General features: G+C 37.5%; 1 protein-coding gene across 2 annotated transcripts in view; it reads right to left on the bottom strand.

Annotated features, from left to right (window-relative positions):
• The window catches only part of hmcn1 (hemicentin 1), a 120,500-nt gene that overhangs the window by 46,927 nt on the left and 57,716 nt on the right, over nt 1-15,857 (bottom strand). For both annotated transcript variants that reach the window (XM_028445562.1, XM_028445561.1), the window contains exons 36-56: nt 15,306-15,429; nt 15,059-15,160; nt 12,722-12,898; nt 11,674-11,825; nt 10,334-10,457; nt 8,007-8,182; nt 7,829-7,925; nt 7,063-7,185; nt 6,800-6,955; nt 5,676-5,957; nt 5,404-5,571; nt 4,999-5,112; nt 4,387-4,473; nt 3,497-3,688; nt 3,241-3,414; nt 3,044-3,157; nt 1,491-1,636; nt 1,256-1,406; nt 917-1,114; nt 737-850; nt 8-195 (exon numbers count right to left, since the gene is read on the bottom strand). In XM_028445562.1, coding sequence (XP_028301363.1) covers nt 8-195; nt 737-850; nt 917-1,114; nt 1,256-1,406; nt 1,491-1,636; nt 3,044-3,157; nt 3,241-3,414; nt 3,497-3,688; nt 4,387-4,473; nt 4,999-5,112; nt 5,404-5,571; nt 5,676-5,957; nt 6,800-6,955; nt 7,063-7,185; nt 7,829-7,925; nt 8,007-8,182; nt 10,334-10,457; nt 11,674-11,825; nt 12,722-12,898; nt 15,059-15,160; nt 15,306-15,429 — 3,159 coding nt within the window. The remainder of the gene's footprint in view (nt 1-7; nt 196-736; nt 851-916; nt 1,115-1,255; nt 1,407-1,490; nt 1,637-3,043; nt 3,158-3,240; nt 3,415-3,496; nt 3,689-4,386; nt 4,474-4,998; nt 5,113-5,403; nt 5,572-5,675; nt 5,958-6,799; nt 6,956-7,062; nt 7,186-7,828; nt 7,926-8,006; nt 8,183-10,333; nt 10,458-11,673; nt 11,826-12,721; nt 12,899-15,058; nt 15,161-15,305; nt 15,430-15,857) is intronic.

Here is a 15,857-nt window from a genome sequence, read left to right on the forward strand (position 1 = left end):
GTGTTACCTGAAGAGCCCGCCCACCAGACAGAATACTGTAGGGACCACTGGAGCTGATTGGCTGGCCGTCCTTAAACCAGGTGATTTTAGGGGTGGGGTTTCCTTCTACATGGCAGTCCACCTGGAAGGTTTTGTTGAGCAAGACAGTAACCTCATCAGGAAGGTCAAAGCTGGTTCCTTTTATGGTCGGAGGCACTGGCACACGAATACAAAATAAGAATGATTGAAAAAACAGGACAAAATAACATGAAAAAGTGCAATTGAGAAACTAAAGAAACCATGAACAGTAATTATTTGACGTGTTAGTGGAAAATTTTAACTTTTTTAATTTCTTCATTTTGATGTCAATTTTCTATTCCATTTCACTTTTATTTATTTTATTGCTTTTTTGTTTGAGATATATTATAGAAGTATACTTTTTTTTTTTCTTTAGTGTTGGTGGTATTTATTATCTTATGAAGAGACTTGATGTTGCTCTTTGAATAAAACTGCTACATCAACAAAATAATAAAATAAAATAAATACTATGGTTCAGTTTTAGAAGTCCTTCTCATTCACAATTATGATCATACTTTATTTATCATACAATGGGGAAATTCACATATCAAAGTACAGTGGAAGACACAGGACAAGAATGTATACATTTATAAATGTATAAATAAAAAAAATAAAGCAGACCAAATAGATACGGTTATGAGATGTTTGGTTATCAAATGTGGAAAGCATTTTGACTCACATAACACTCTGACATCATACTGGATGGAGTCCTCTCCTGCTTCATTGATGGCCACACATGTGTATCTCCCAGAGTCCTCAGCCTGAGCCCTGGGGATCTGCAACACTCGCCCCCCTGGCAGCAAAACAGCCAGATTAGAATCAGCACCTTCTCTTTCTTTCATTTGTGTTCCTTTCTCACCTGGGAGGATCAAAACTTTATTATTAGAGGTCAGAAGATGTCCATCTTTGTACCAGGTGAGCATTGGAGGTGGGACAGCGTTGGTCTCACAGTACAAAGAAATCGGATTATTTAAAATCACATCCCGAGAATCGTCTCCAAATCCCATGGAGGATGAAGAATCAATAGATCCACCAGGTTTGTTGAAGTTGGGAGGGACTAAATGAGAAGAAACCGACACCTTATTTCACTTGATTTCAGACTTTCTGAAATGACAACAGCGTTGTAGGAAAATGGAAAATACGAGTGTTTATCTAGACAATGTCTGAGTCTCAGTGATAACATCATCAACCAGTTCACCTTGTATATTTACATCAAAGTCCTTCTCATCTTCTCCGGCCACGTTAGAGGCTACACAGGTGTAGCGGCCCGTGTCAGACACCTGAGCGTGCCTGATCTGAACAACACGACCATTGGATGTGACAGACACGTGCTCATCAGTGTGCAAGACCTGCAAAGAAATGCATGGAACAATTTCACTTTTTTGTTCCTAAAAAAAAAGGAGAAGGTATTGCCAACTATTCTGGGCTACTACCTGCCCGTCCTTGTACCACTGCAGAGTCGGGGCAGGAAAAGCCTGAGCTACACACTCCAGGGTCAACGTGCTGTTTACTTTTATCTTGACCTCTTTAGGGGCAAGTCCTGCCCCTGGGATATCATTCTTAATGATCAGTGGGGGAACTGGTGTAAGGAAAAGAAACATGCAAAAAAGGGTAAATAATTGACTTGTTAAAACAGAACACCAATCTTTAGTTATAACCAGATGCTTCGTTCTTGTGTATTCACATGGTTTGAATGAGACTTCAGGAACTGACGTGATCTAGGCTCAACGGGCCTTCTCAACTCACATCCTTTTTCATTAAAAACTTGCTGTTAAAATATATTTTCCAGATTTGGCAGCACATGGAGCTTTAATATTAACATATATAACAGTTGTCAATCACTCCTCACAGAATTTCAAAATACAAACTTCAACAGGATGCTATGTCTCAGCTTTGCGTTTTATCATTTATAAACAGCTGTCTTTTGTGGAGGGAAGAATAACATATTTTTGGCAATGTAGCTGAAAGTGACATTTATTTCTCTCAGATGGAGAGAATGGAGGAAAAAAGGCAACCGGGACAGCAAGTGTATGGATTCTAGAGTCAGACCTTATTGTAAGTCAAAATGTTAAATTAATATATTGTAGAATAATTCTGATTAAGTGTTCACTTTGGACATTGTAGGTCATTTTTAAGTTCAAGTGTAAATTTGAGTTACAATTGGATAAATTAAAAACCAGAAAACCAGTGATAATGGTGGGATACAAAGAAATGCTTTTGTTAACACATTTTTTTTTAAATAAAGCTACTTAATAAAGGCAGAGAAGCAGATAATTGAATTAAATTCAGGATTTAGATGACTTGGTTTGTGTGTGGATTGATGTTAAGGTCTGTAAAAATAGAATTTAAAACAGCAAATGAACAAAAACACAGTTTGAGCATAATAAATGCCACAATGAACAATTATTTTAGCCAAACAATTAAAACTGACTGATATATTTCTAGATATGTAATACTAAAGCATGTGTTACAACCAAATTTGATGTCAGAGTGAATGTAATAAATACAGACATGTTGATTTTATCATTGTCCCTGAAAGTTTGATTATAGGCAACGTACATTGTAATAAAATACAGCTCAGTCACATGTGATACAGATGTGAGCCTGTATCGCTGATCAATGATTCATCCAGCTCTTCATCGTCTAATCCCACTTCTTATGACGACGGGTCAAGGGCACTAGAATAATGTTCCAGCTGTGTATGTCTCCACGAATAAAACTCATAAGACAGTTCTGTCTCAACTTCTTTATTTCAGACTTCATCACAGACTTTTCACTCCAAATACTGATTTGGTGCATCATTCCTATTACAAAGCAGACATTGGTTCACCAATGCCAAAATCCTTCCAGTTTTCATGAAGTTCACATTATTTGATTGTGCAAAAATATGAAGTCATTTTCTTAAGATACACTCAAGATTCACACAAATGGGACACATTCCTTCATCGTTAACAGATGCAACATGCTTACAAAGATGGAATCTCACCATAAACTTTGACCTCATAGTGCTTCAGTGATTCTCCCGCTTCATTAGTAGCCACACAGGTGTACCGCCCCGCGTCCTCTTCTTTAGCGTTAAGAATCTGCAGGGTTCGTCCTCCTATGAAAGACAAATTCAAACCTGTACCGAAACAAATCCCAAGATATTCTCAAGTAATCTTCTCTGTGCATGTGATCTCAAACCTGGAAGTACTCTGGCATTTCTCCGAGGTTCAAACGGAATGCCGTCCTTAAGCCATGTGATCAGAGCAGGAGGGAAGGAATGGACCTCACACACCAGTGAGGTGGGACTGCTCAGGGTCACTATTACCTCCTCTGCTGAATCATCAGGGCCTGAGCCAGCAATGGTGGGAGATACTACACACAAACATAAATCACTGGAATAAAGCGTACGTCTCATTAACCACTGCAACAAGTATTCTTTTAACAAAAGACTTACCAAGGACATTGAGGTTGAAATGTCGGCTGCGGTCTCCTGCTCTGTTCGATGCGTGGCAGCTGTATCGTCCTGTGTCTCCAACTTGAGCCTCAGAAATGTGCAGAAAACGTCCGTGAGATAAAATCTGATAACGTTCATCTAGCACCAAGATCTGGCCGTCCCTTTTCCATTTAATCTCGGGAACAGGGTTTCCTAAGGACAGTAGGAATTTAGTTGTTAAACACCTCAATGTTTTACCAGGACAATGGAAGTGTTTGAAATGGCATACTAACGTAAGTCTGACATCAAAATGAGTATTTAGTGCGTTCACATTAGATAATATGCAAAGATTGAGTACGCAAAAGAATACCCAGATGTATACTATATCGGGACATTTCCAAAGTATGCACGGTGGGCACACTAGCCATACTCAAACACCCATGATGCATTGCAAGCGGAACGTAAAATCCTCCTGGGACCAGCTTCAAGTCAAAAATCAAACATCCCCTTTTCAAAACAAAAGCATCTCTTCTTGCCTTCCATTAGTTTTTAACCCTTTTGTAAATAGGGCTCTTGTTTTGAAATAGCACAATGGTGGATCTCAGAAAATCTATGAAATGTCGGCATGAAATGTGTTTTCTGTGAGTTTTATGGATCAAATGACCACATGTTCTTGCTTTAAATGCTTTCAGAACGTTCAAAGGTGGAGAATCAACTTAGTCTCAGTGTGCTTCAGGTTTTTATCATTGTAGGTTTGAAATGCATCTTGGGAAACTTGGAAGTATACTTCAGTGGGAACGGTCACCATCATCCTAATAGTTTATCCAGTATATACTCATTGAGTGTGTAGTGTGTAGTTAGTATGCGATTTTGAACACAGCCCATGTTTGCTCTCTGATTGGCTCATTTACCTGATGCCTCGCAGGGGAGAGTGATGTTATTATTCTCCTTTACTTTGGTGTCCACCAGTGTCCCCTCGTGCACTATGCTTGGCAGAACTGGGAAAAAAAGAAACATAAACACTATTGTACACAATTTAATCTTTAAAGTAGAGGTTAGAGGAAAACGTGCTCAACTGGATTAGCATTATTTTGAATGAGTTGGAAGTTGGAAAAAGTAGCAAGAATCAAAACTTAAACAAGGTTTCTCAGAGTCTCTACATCAGGCTTCCCAACCACCGGTCCACAGCTCAGAGGTTGAGGACCACTGCTATAGAGGATGTTACCTTCGTACACACGCGTAAACATTGTTACTGATCATTCACAGCCTGTAATGGACACAATATTTCTTAATGGCTGTATACTCTTTCACCAGAGTCATTTACACTTCTACAAAGCAAAACAAGTTTAGGAATAGTAAGAGCAACATAACAAAAAGCTTCAGAGCTTAAACTGGCCTCCAAATTCCAAAAAAGTCCTTGATCACCTGTAAGATTTGCTGTCCATGGCAGATCAGGGCATATGTTGACTTTAAAACCATAAAATATAATAATAATAAAAAACAATACATCCATGTCTTTATACCGAGGACGTCGAGGTCAAAGTTCTTCCTTTCTTCTCCAGCGCTGTTAGAAACAATACACGTATACCTCCCAGCATCACCTGCAGCGGCATGCATCAGACGCAGGCTACGGCCACCTGCAAGATGAACATGTCAATAATGATGCCTTTTTGTTTTAAATCGTTATTGTCTTTTTAAAGTCAGTTCAAAGGAAAACACTCATTTAGTTGAAACAATGAACATCGAGCATTAAAACGACATGGTGTGGGTCAAATATCAATGATAACACAGTTCACAGTAAATGCTGCAGTTACTGCAACTGTTAAAAATCAGATAAACGTTTTTACTCAAATTCTAAAAGGAGGCTTATTCAAAAGGTACTAAGATAGTTTGATTATGTGCACGAAGCATATATGTGGCAGGCATACCTGAGAGAATGAGCACTGAACTGGTGGCTGTAATGGGGAGACCATCCTTCATCCAGGAGATTGTAGGAAGAGGAATTCCTGATGCCTCACAGTACAGAGCAACAGGGTTCTTCACAACAACACTCACGTTTTCTGGGAGTTCCACCTGTCCGATTATGCTCGGTGGAACTGAGCAGCAAAAGAAACAAAGGAAACGAAAAGGGGCATTTAACCAAAAACAGCTTAAGATGGAGCTTGATACATGATAAAATAATGAAAACACTAACTCCTACCATGCACAGTGATGTCATGCTTGCTGTCAGCCTGTCCAGCCACGTTGACGGCGATGCAGGTGTAGCGTCCCGTGTCCGACACCGTGGCATCTTTAATCTGCAGAAGCCTTCCTTCGTTGAGGACCTTGGCAGCATGCCGACCTGTGATTGGCCGTCCGTCCTTGAGCCATGTGACTGCGGGTCGAGGGATGCCCTCGGCTGCACACTGTAAGGTCACATCACCTCCTTTTGTGACAGTGATCTCATCAGCATCGGCTTCAGTGCGTGTGATGGACGGGCGGACTGATCAGAGGAAAAGACAGAAATATACTGAGGCACGTAGAACTAAGGCATTAATAAAGGTCTGAGCACAGGGGTCAAATACTGACCTGTTCGATCACAAGTGGGGCGCAGTTTTTAGGCAGGAAAACTAACAATTTCAACATAAATGTGCCCAAGTTTGCATTTCCAGTTATAAATTAGACATAAACTATGGAAGGTATGGGCTGAGTTTTGTGCCACTAGAAACTGAAGTTGAATAGTTGGTATTGAATTTGAAAGTAACAACTTGAAGTTGAATTAACTGTTTTGAAATGCAGAAATCTATTGGTTTTTTTGGAATGTACTAAGATTAATAGTTACAAATTAAATACAATTTCAAGTTACTAATTCAGTTTCAAAACAGTAAATTCAATTTCTAATTCAGTCATTAATTCAGTTTCTAGAGGCACAAATCTCAGCCCATAGGCATTAACAATATCTAAGCAATAAGTGACCAATACTTAAATGCCCTTTGGTGTATTTATTCATTGATCAATTTTTATTTATTTTTGGGAGATTTTGTGGAATAATTTGAGAAAAATTGCATGATTTTGGAAAAATAATTGAGCTACTTCAACAACAACTAAATTATTTAATTAATTCATGTGCACATTCCCCTGAGGGCCGAATTGGATTATGTGAAGGGCTGGATTTGGCCCGCAGGCCTTGAGTTTGACACGTCTTAGGACATCACCAGCTCTTTTCATCTCTGTATAGTTTCTCGAGCATTGCAAACTAGCTTTTTTTTTTAAAATTTACATGTATAAAAAACGTAAAATTCCCTTGATATGGCAACAAGAGCCAGAATATTTACGTGCATGTACCATAAACCTGCAAGTTGTATTCCTTAGAGGTGGTGCCTGCTTCACTTGTAGCTGTGCAGGTGTAAGAGGCAGCGTCTGTCTTCTCAGCACTGGAAATCTGCAGCTGCCGACCTCCAGACAAAATCCTGACCCTCTGGTTCACCTTTAGCTCAGAATCTAGAAAAATATATAAAAACCAATAAAAAAACTAGTATGTAAATATAGAGCTGCTCTTTGGTAATAAGCACCAAACCTGGGTCGTGAACTAGCACACGTTTACATACCGTCCTTCTTCCACGTGAGGCTGGGAGGTGGAATGCCGCTTGACTCACACACAAGAGAGATGAGACTCCCTTCAATCACCGTCAGAGGAGAAATGTCCTCTGAGCCGCGGATGCTGGGAGGAACTGTGAAAAGGAAACAAAACCACAAAGAAGCATTGACATCGCTATGAAAATTACACTCATAACTTTAAAAGAAGAAGCTGTGATTGCCGACTTTGAAGGATTATTAACTACACAGAAAAATCTCACAAATCCCTGAACAGCACACTTTTTTTTTGCAAAAGATGGATTCATTAAACTCCTTTAAAAACTTGTTTTACAAATCTTCTTTTACATCCTGTATAATTGCTATCACCACTAGCGCACAACAATGTGTTCATTCATAAAAAATGTGGGTATGGATGCAAAAATAATAAAAATCCATATAACTTTAATGATTTTTAAGAAGTTTAATGAAGCAGATTCAAACCAGAATAAAATCTACGCACATTAAAGGTACTCTTCCTTTTAAGGAGGCACACGTAAATGAAAGATTGTTTGAATTGTTAATACATATACAAAATTATTCATACATTCATCAAGTTTTTATATATATTTTATTTACATTAAAGTTATAGTATTCAAATCTAAACAAAAGTATGTACACCTTTTCATCACCATGTAATTTTGTGCTCGATTAGTAAATGTATAGGTCAGCATCATATTTAAATGATTTACAGTATATAAACTAAAATATGTTCCATATCAGCGTCCACACAAAACTCACCCCACACGTTGAGGTTGTAGTTCTTCTCCATTTTTCCAGCGACGTTGGTAGCTTCACACGTGTACCTGCCTGAATCCTGCACCTGAGCCCTGTCCACCTGTAAAAAACAATCAATCAGCCAATGAACCAGCCAACAGCATGGATAGGGCCTTAATGGCATTTCTTCAACAACGTGTACCTTAAGCAGGCTACCATCAGCTGAGAGAACAAGGCCATGCTTTCTAAAGAGTGGGCGGCCATCTTTGCGCCAGGAGAGTGTGGGCGGAGGAATGGCATCGCTCTGGCAGTGCAACTCCACTGGACGACCCAACATCACAGTGGCATTCACTTCCTCACCCTTGATATTTGGCGGCACTGTGGAAGAAATGAAGAGATTCTTTAGGACCAATGGACTGTTCTCTTCAACGTAATACAGCAGTGGTTTCCAAACTGGGGGCATAACTTCATGAGGGGTCATAAATCGTTATAAATTTTTTAAATCTGCTATTTCTACGTGTATGAGTGATACTTCTGCTGCATCATGTTAAGAAATACCATTTTTTTTATTTTATTTTTTCATTTTGTCTGCACATGCTGTCAAAGGTCAACACTACAAGAAGTGCAATCTTTTAACGACAGCACTGCATGTTTTGTTATTGCAATTAAATAAATGAATGTATTTTATTGCATAATAGTGACCATCACCAGCCCTCTCTAAGGAAGGATAAGAAAAACTTTATTAAAGGGAGAATATAAAAAGAGAGGGCAGTGTTACACCTTGGTGAGGGGGATGGGAACAGGGAAGAGGGAGTCAGGGTAGGAAATGGAAAGGGTGGGGAAGAGTTGACTGCTTTATAGTGAGAGTGAGATGTGAAGTTATGGGAGTACAAGAAGGTTGGACTCTCTCGATTTGTCATAGCCATATTTTTTAGCAACAGTGCTCCGGAGTCCACCAGAAATAGAAGCCCTGCGTATATCTGGCGGAGGGAACCGGATTGCCGCTGCTGGGACGGAGCAGACAAGCACCACAGCGGACCCGGTGGAAATTAAAGCGAAAACCTATGAGCTCCGGTGACGCGTCCAGTGGAAATTGGGGGTAAGGTTAAGTCCAGTACAAGTTTATCCCACAGCCCAGGTCATGGATGCCAGTGCATCCATGATCAAAGTTTGTGCAAGTACCACTTGTTCAAACCCAAGCACCGCCCCAGGCCTGAGATGCAGCCAGGCTAGTGGAAAGAGTGGGGGCCAAGGAGAAATACCACATTTTAATTCCCATCATGTGACTAGACAAGTCTGTTCTATAAAGCCATATTGAAACTTTTAGAGACTTTTTTTAAAATTTAAAGTGAGACTGGGTTTAATTTTCTAAAGATCAAAGAAAAAAACTTTGATTTACTCCAGTTATTACCAGTCTCCTTATGTTGCTCAACTGTTTGAGCCCAGGTTGTAAATAACAGCTCAGTTTGTCCAGACACAGGAAGCGAATGGAAAACTGGAGCAATTTGTGCCACAAACCAGCTCCCACCCCAATGAATAACATTTTTTTTTTCCTTTTCTTTGAGCAAAATCATGATATGAATGTTTAACTTCCATATCACACATCAGTTCAGACACACATAACAGCACAAAACCTTAAACTCATAGCACGCAGTGACAGTAATGGTTTGCCATCAAGTCGAGCTCTGTTTGTGAAAAGGACTCAGTGAAAGCCAACCAACAGGCAATAATGATGACATCAGATCTGACCAAAGGCCTTGAGCCAAAGACAGAAAACCAGCCACCAATGTCAGCTAATACTAGAACAAAGGAGGGAATAGATGAATATAAAAAAATATTTAAATATTAATAAAGGTTGTAATATGAAGCACATATTTAAATTTCTACAAATTAGGTAATTTAGTATTTTTAAAACTTTATCATGGCCCAAAATTGCAGCGTTTGATATTAATACTTACAATCAAGTTTAATTTTGCTCACTGTAACCTGACAGCTTTGATTGTTGTATATATCTGTATTATATTTGTACATTTGTATTGTTATTTTTCTTAATTTCTTTTTTTCTACTGTAATGTGTGCACTTGTATTTATTCTTTATCTTTCTTTCTTTCTTGTTTAGTCTTTTTATTTATAATATTTCTTGAGCTTCTGTAACACAAGTAATTCCCATCTGGGATAAATAAATTATTTCTGTTTCAGATTCTGATTTACAAAAAGGTTTATTTAATGTAATTCTGCTAATAATAATAATAATAATAATAATAATAATAATAATAATAATAATAGCAGCATTTTGTTAATAAATGTATGTTTATATTAAACTGCTCTTTTTCATTGAGTTGCAATGCTCCTTCTTAATTTGCATTTAACTTTTTTTTACTGTATCGATGCAGACTAAGGTTTATATTCATTTTATCCAGTGTTGAACAACGCACCAGTAGAACTGGTCGTCTCCTGTCCACCACAGTCTAATTCACCTAATGATCTCTAAGTTTCTGAATCTGTCAAACACTGATATGATATTCTTACCATAAACCCTGAGGTCGTACTCTCTCTGTTGTTCTCCTCCGGCGTTGACGGCCACACAGGTGTACCTGCCGGTGTCACTGACCTTTGCACTGCTCAGAGACAACACTCGGCCACCAGACGACACCTGTGAAGGACACGCATACAAACTGTGATGAAAAACTGAATTGATGCAATCAGACACTGAATCAGGGTTAAAACATGTGGCAAAGTGGTTCTGAAAAACTGGAGTTGCACATGCTTTTGTAAAAGCACAGCACATCTTTAGAGGTCCGGTACAGATCATCAAAGTCACAATATCATGAAAAAACCCACACAATACTAGTGATTTAATAAAAAAAACTATCAACAATAAATGATTATAAGACACAGAGGCAACAATTACCTCATGTAAAGGATTTTCAATATTCACAAGTAGTGAAGTAACCCAAAGTCACATAAAGAAAAATAGTTTTATGTCCCAAGAAAGAGTCATCCTTATATTGTAAATTAAAACACAGATCAGATTTTTTTTCTTATTTTCCAACATGCAGTTATGGGCCAATGAAAATGGTGCATTTAGAGTTAAATAGTAACTAAACCCTGAGGTTTTGGCTGAATATTTTTTTGAATGCCTTAATTATGGAGCAGTTAAGACATGCCAGTCTATATAAACATAAATATATATGACCATCATCACAAGCTCTCCCTAAGTGAGAATATAAAAAGAGAGGGCAGTGTTACACCTAGGTGAGGGAGAAGGGAACAGGGAAGAGGGAGTCAGGGTAGGAAAATGGCAGGGGTGGGGATAAGTCGACTGTCTTAAGGTGAGACTGCAATGTGGTGTTACGGTTGTGCATATTTGTGTTACAGTCTATACTATAAATTATCCAAAGAACAATATATGCTAGCTACCTACTTGATACTCACTATATACTGTATCTCTAATCATAATTATCTCAATCCAAACTTATACGCACCACAGATTTGGGCGGGGCCAACAGTGGTAATTTGTGACATCACAAACCAATATTTTCAGCCAACAACAAAATTTGATTGTAATAGCTGTTGTTGATCCATAGAGGGCAGTCACTAACATTTTTACAACAAAATGTACCTAACTTTAAATACTTTGACAAAAAATGTCAAGAATTGGACAAGAATCAATCAACAACAATACTTCATACCCAATACATTTGTTTTCAGCAGCAAAATTGTTTGGGGAAATTAGTAACGTTTTGAATTAGCTTATTTTACTAGAGAAACCCTCCACACATGCTATGCTACCTACTGGGCAGCCATAACGGCAGTGATGTGTCATACCCTTTGGAATCTTATATGATCAGTTTATCTAATAATTTCACCTGTATGCCATGTGACACACTTGCCACAGGGCTGCCATTTTTGAGCCAGGTGAGGTTGGGTAGGGGGACTCCGGTGGCCTCACATTCCAGCTTCACAGCCTCATTTACCACAACTGTGACTGTCCCCCCATGGCTGGAGATGATGGGAGGCACTACAAGAGAGATAATAGGAAGACAAACACAAACTGTTCATTAATATGAGTTGTTAGTCAATTACTGTACGTAATGACTGCGTTATTCCCAAGTTCTTGTTTATTCATATATGACTTCACAATGTGGGTCATTCCAGAAGTGGAGGACATTTTACATCCCAGCCATTAAATTGCATAAAATCCATGTACAAATGGTTAAAGCAATTAGTGAATGAGTCAATTCTACTTGTCCTGACACCTAATCTAAATAAACTTGGAGAAAATGAATGAATGAATGAAAACACATATATTTTTTAATACCAAATGTGTCTTTTCTTTTGGATTATTTTGTCAGTCCTGTGACTTTACACAACCATGTCACCACACCATTTTAATCATAAACACTTGCAAATGAATTTCTTAGCTTACAAGGATTTGATCTATTGATCTTAAAAGAGTTTAAGTAATCATGTGCATAATGTATTAGAGCACATTTTTTACACTAAACACTGGAATGACTAAAGTGAAACATGACAATATTAAAAAATGGGGAAAGTTAGATTTTAAATGTTACTTAATTTGATATAAATCAAGTCAGTTCCGAAATAAAAGGGTTATTCAGTTAGAATGTTACTTTTTGTGCCTAATGGTAAAGGAATTATATTTAAAACATAAAAAAATGCCTTTCCAGGTACAGTATCTGATTGTTGGTAGCAGAGTTGCACCAACGACAACAAATAAAACGTGATAAAAATGGTGCCTTTGACGCCTGATACATATTAATACCTATTAATGATGAATACATGACAGAAAACTGAAAAAGAGGTTTATTAAAAAAAAAAAAAAGTCCTTTAATTATTGAGTGACCCACATATTAGCAAACCTGTGATGAATAGCATGAGAAAAAAAGGACCCACCGAACACCTGCAGACTGTGAGATATCTCAGCGGCTCCCGCCAGGTTAACAGCCACACATTTGTACATCCCAGCATCAGACAGCTGTGCACGCTCAATCTCCAGCATCTGGCCCCGCTTCAGGATCCTCACTCCAGCTGCACTGGTCAGAGGTCGGCCATCTTTGTACCATGTGATAGCTGAGGTACAAATGTTATTCATGGTTATTTTTGATGAATTGAAAACAGATAAATACCCAACAGCTGTATGTGGAATATGAACATAAAAAATATTTTAACAGGAAGCCAGACTATCATGGGATTTAAGAAACAACTTTTGTTGTTTATTACTAAAAACCCTTGAGAGTGAACTTTCCAAAAAAAAAACAAACATTTAATTCTAAACAATATTCCATCTTGCCAAATCAAAATGTAGGCCAGATGTTTGATTTGGCCTCGTGGATTTATGAGCTCATTTATCATTTTATGATGTTTTCATTCTGTATATTTAGAAATATCATAATAAAATAAAACTTTATAACCATATGAAGACCTTTAATTTGATTTTATTGAATTTTTATCATTTAAAAAAATCACAGGTGTTTATTGTGTATTAAATGTACACCATGGATGCAAAATGCAAAAAAATAAATTAGATAATTTACACTATTTGGGTACAGCAGCGTCCCATTAAGAGTGTTTGAATTTTAATGTGTATTGCAATGTCAGAGTTTGTTTAGCTGAAAATGGAAGCAAGTGGGTAAAAAGCAGAGGTGTAAAGAGTACTGATATATCCTACTCAAGTAGAAGTACTGTTACTTGACTGAGATTACAAGTAAGTGATACATAAAATATTCAAGTAGAAGTAAAAAATAGCTCAACTAAATATTACTCAAAGTAAAAGTTACTAGTTACTTTCACCCCCAATGTTTATTTTTGGTAATAAATCTTGCCACGGTTCCCTTGCGTACAGTAAACATCTCATGTATAAACTTAAAAAGGAAGAGATGAAATCTTGGCACAATTGGAACTTCTACAAAGGCACCTGTATAAAATAAATAAATAAATAAAATAAATAAATAAATAAATAAATAAATAAATAAATAAATAAATAAATAAATAAATAAATTCAATTCAAAATAGAACAAATTGTCAGGCACAAAGTATAGCCAGGGTTGGGGTCAATGACATTTTTCAGTTACAATTACATCTTCAATTATCCATGTTCAATTACAATTCAATTATGATTACGCTGACCAGCATTTTTAAAAAAAATTTTTTTTTTTTTAATTACAATTAAAGTACGATTATTTTTTCCCCCAGAAAGTCAATTACAATTACGCTCTCAATAATCTCAGTCTTAAACCAGCTGTAAAATACACTGTAACAATTATCCATCATCTAATTTGTTTCTCATCTTCTTAGACTTAAATCAATGGTATACCTCTTTATCTATTTATTTTTTAAATAAAAAATGATCCAGACCATGATTCAAGTCACTACCTGAATGGGTGTGAAGATTCACAAGGTATTATTCACCAGGGCATCCGAGGAATGCACACCTATAGAATGCAACCAACCCTGATTAACATGTTGGGATTAACCCACCTTTAGGGGGTAGAGCACACAAGGATACCAGTTGAACAATTGCAGCCCAGGCCGGGCCAGGTTGTGCATGTGTAAAACCATTGGGGGCTCATTGTTAGGCTTGAGTAAGTGTTAAATCCCTTGTTATGGAGACCTTGTTAGTCACACATGTATTTTGTAAGGAGGTACAAGCCTGGTTTAGAGCCCTTAATGCCATCTGATATGTGTAAACCATAAAGTTTTTATTGAATTTTCATGCCAATTACAATTACAAAGTCAATTATCTAAACTCAATTACAATTCAATAACGATTACAACAACAACACATTTTTTCAATTACATGACTACAATTATAATTGACCCCAACCCTGAGTATAGCTACATTTATGAACTCTAAAATTGAGAAAATAACCTCCATTCAACGTTGTTTTGGCGCGGTGCATTACGGTTAATCTGATTAGTTTTTTGTAGTTTGTGTTGATCATTTTAAAACAAAAAATTATGATTTACGAAGTAACAATTGGATGTAGAAATGTAATGAATTACTTTACTTCTTTTAAAACATACTTAAGTACAAGTAAAACTACTGATTTAGAAATGTACTCAAAAAAAAAAAGTAAAGTACCCATAAAAGCAACCTAATTACTGTAACGTAAGTAATTGTAATTCGTTACTTTCACCTTTGGTAAAAGATTAGAAAGGCTACAGCAGATGGTGATCTGTGTCTCTAACCACAGGAGACGTCATGGAGGCGCACTGGGTCAGGTAGCTTACCAGGAAGTGGCCTGCCCGTAGCTTTACACTGCAGATCAGTCGGGAAGCCTGACACAATGGTTTGGTTGATGATTTCACCAGAATCAGATATCCTGGGAGGCTCTGAGAGAAACAGACATTACGTTACGTACGAGAGCAAGGAATGATCTGCCCATTCTCTCACGCCTCCGTGTATAGTCTCTTGCTAACCGGAGGGATTGCGTATGACAGAAACCAGATGAAGAGGGACTGTGTGTCCTAGAGTTACCATGGACACTCAGTCGAATGTGCTGTTGAGCTTCACCAGCTGCATTGGTTGCCAGACAGGTGTATCTTGCAGAATCCTCCGGCCTCGCCTTTGGGATCCTCAGTGTCCGCCCGGCCGACTCCAGCTGGAAGAAAGTTGAGAAAGAAACAAGTAGTAAAAGACAAAACAGAAAACGACACAATTTCACTATTAACAGCTAATTGATTCAGGGTTGGAGTCAGTTATAATTGTAATTAATTACAATTATGATGTAATTATAATTGTAATCACAATTAAAAAAAATATGTTGCTGTTGTGATTGTAATTGAGTTCAGATAATTGACTTTGGCATGAATTGATATGAAAACTGTCAATTACAATGTAATTAAACATAAAACTAGGCAACCATGTTACCGTTGAATGGCTTACACATATGTAGTTAGCAATTATTAAAACATGATTCATATCGTGTTCTCCCCTACCTGTTAGTTCTCATGAGGATCATTTTATCATTTGAAAAAAAAAATTAAAAATTTTAAATCAAGGGATATACTGACACAAAAAGGCTCAGAT

The sequence above is a fragment of the Gouania willdenowi genome, chromosome 4 (assembly GCF_900634775.1).
Source record: "Gouania willdenowi chromosome 4, fGouWil2.1, whole genome shotgun sequence".
Taxonomy (NCBI): Eukaryota; Metazoa; Chordata; class Actinopteri; order Blenniiformes; family Gobiesocidae; genus Gouania; species Gouania willdenowi.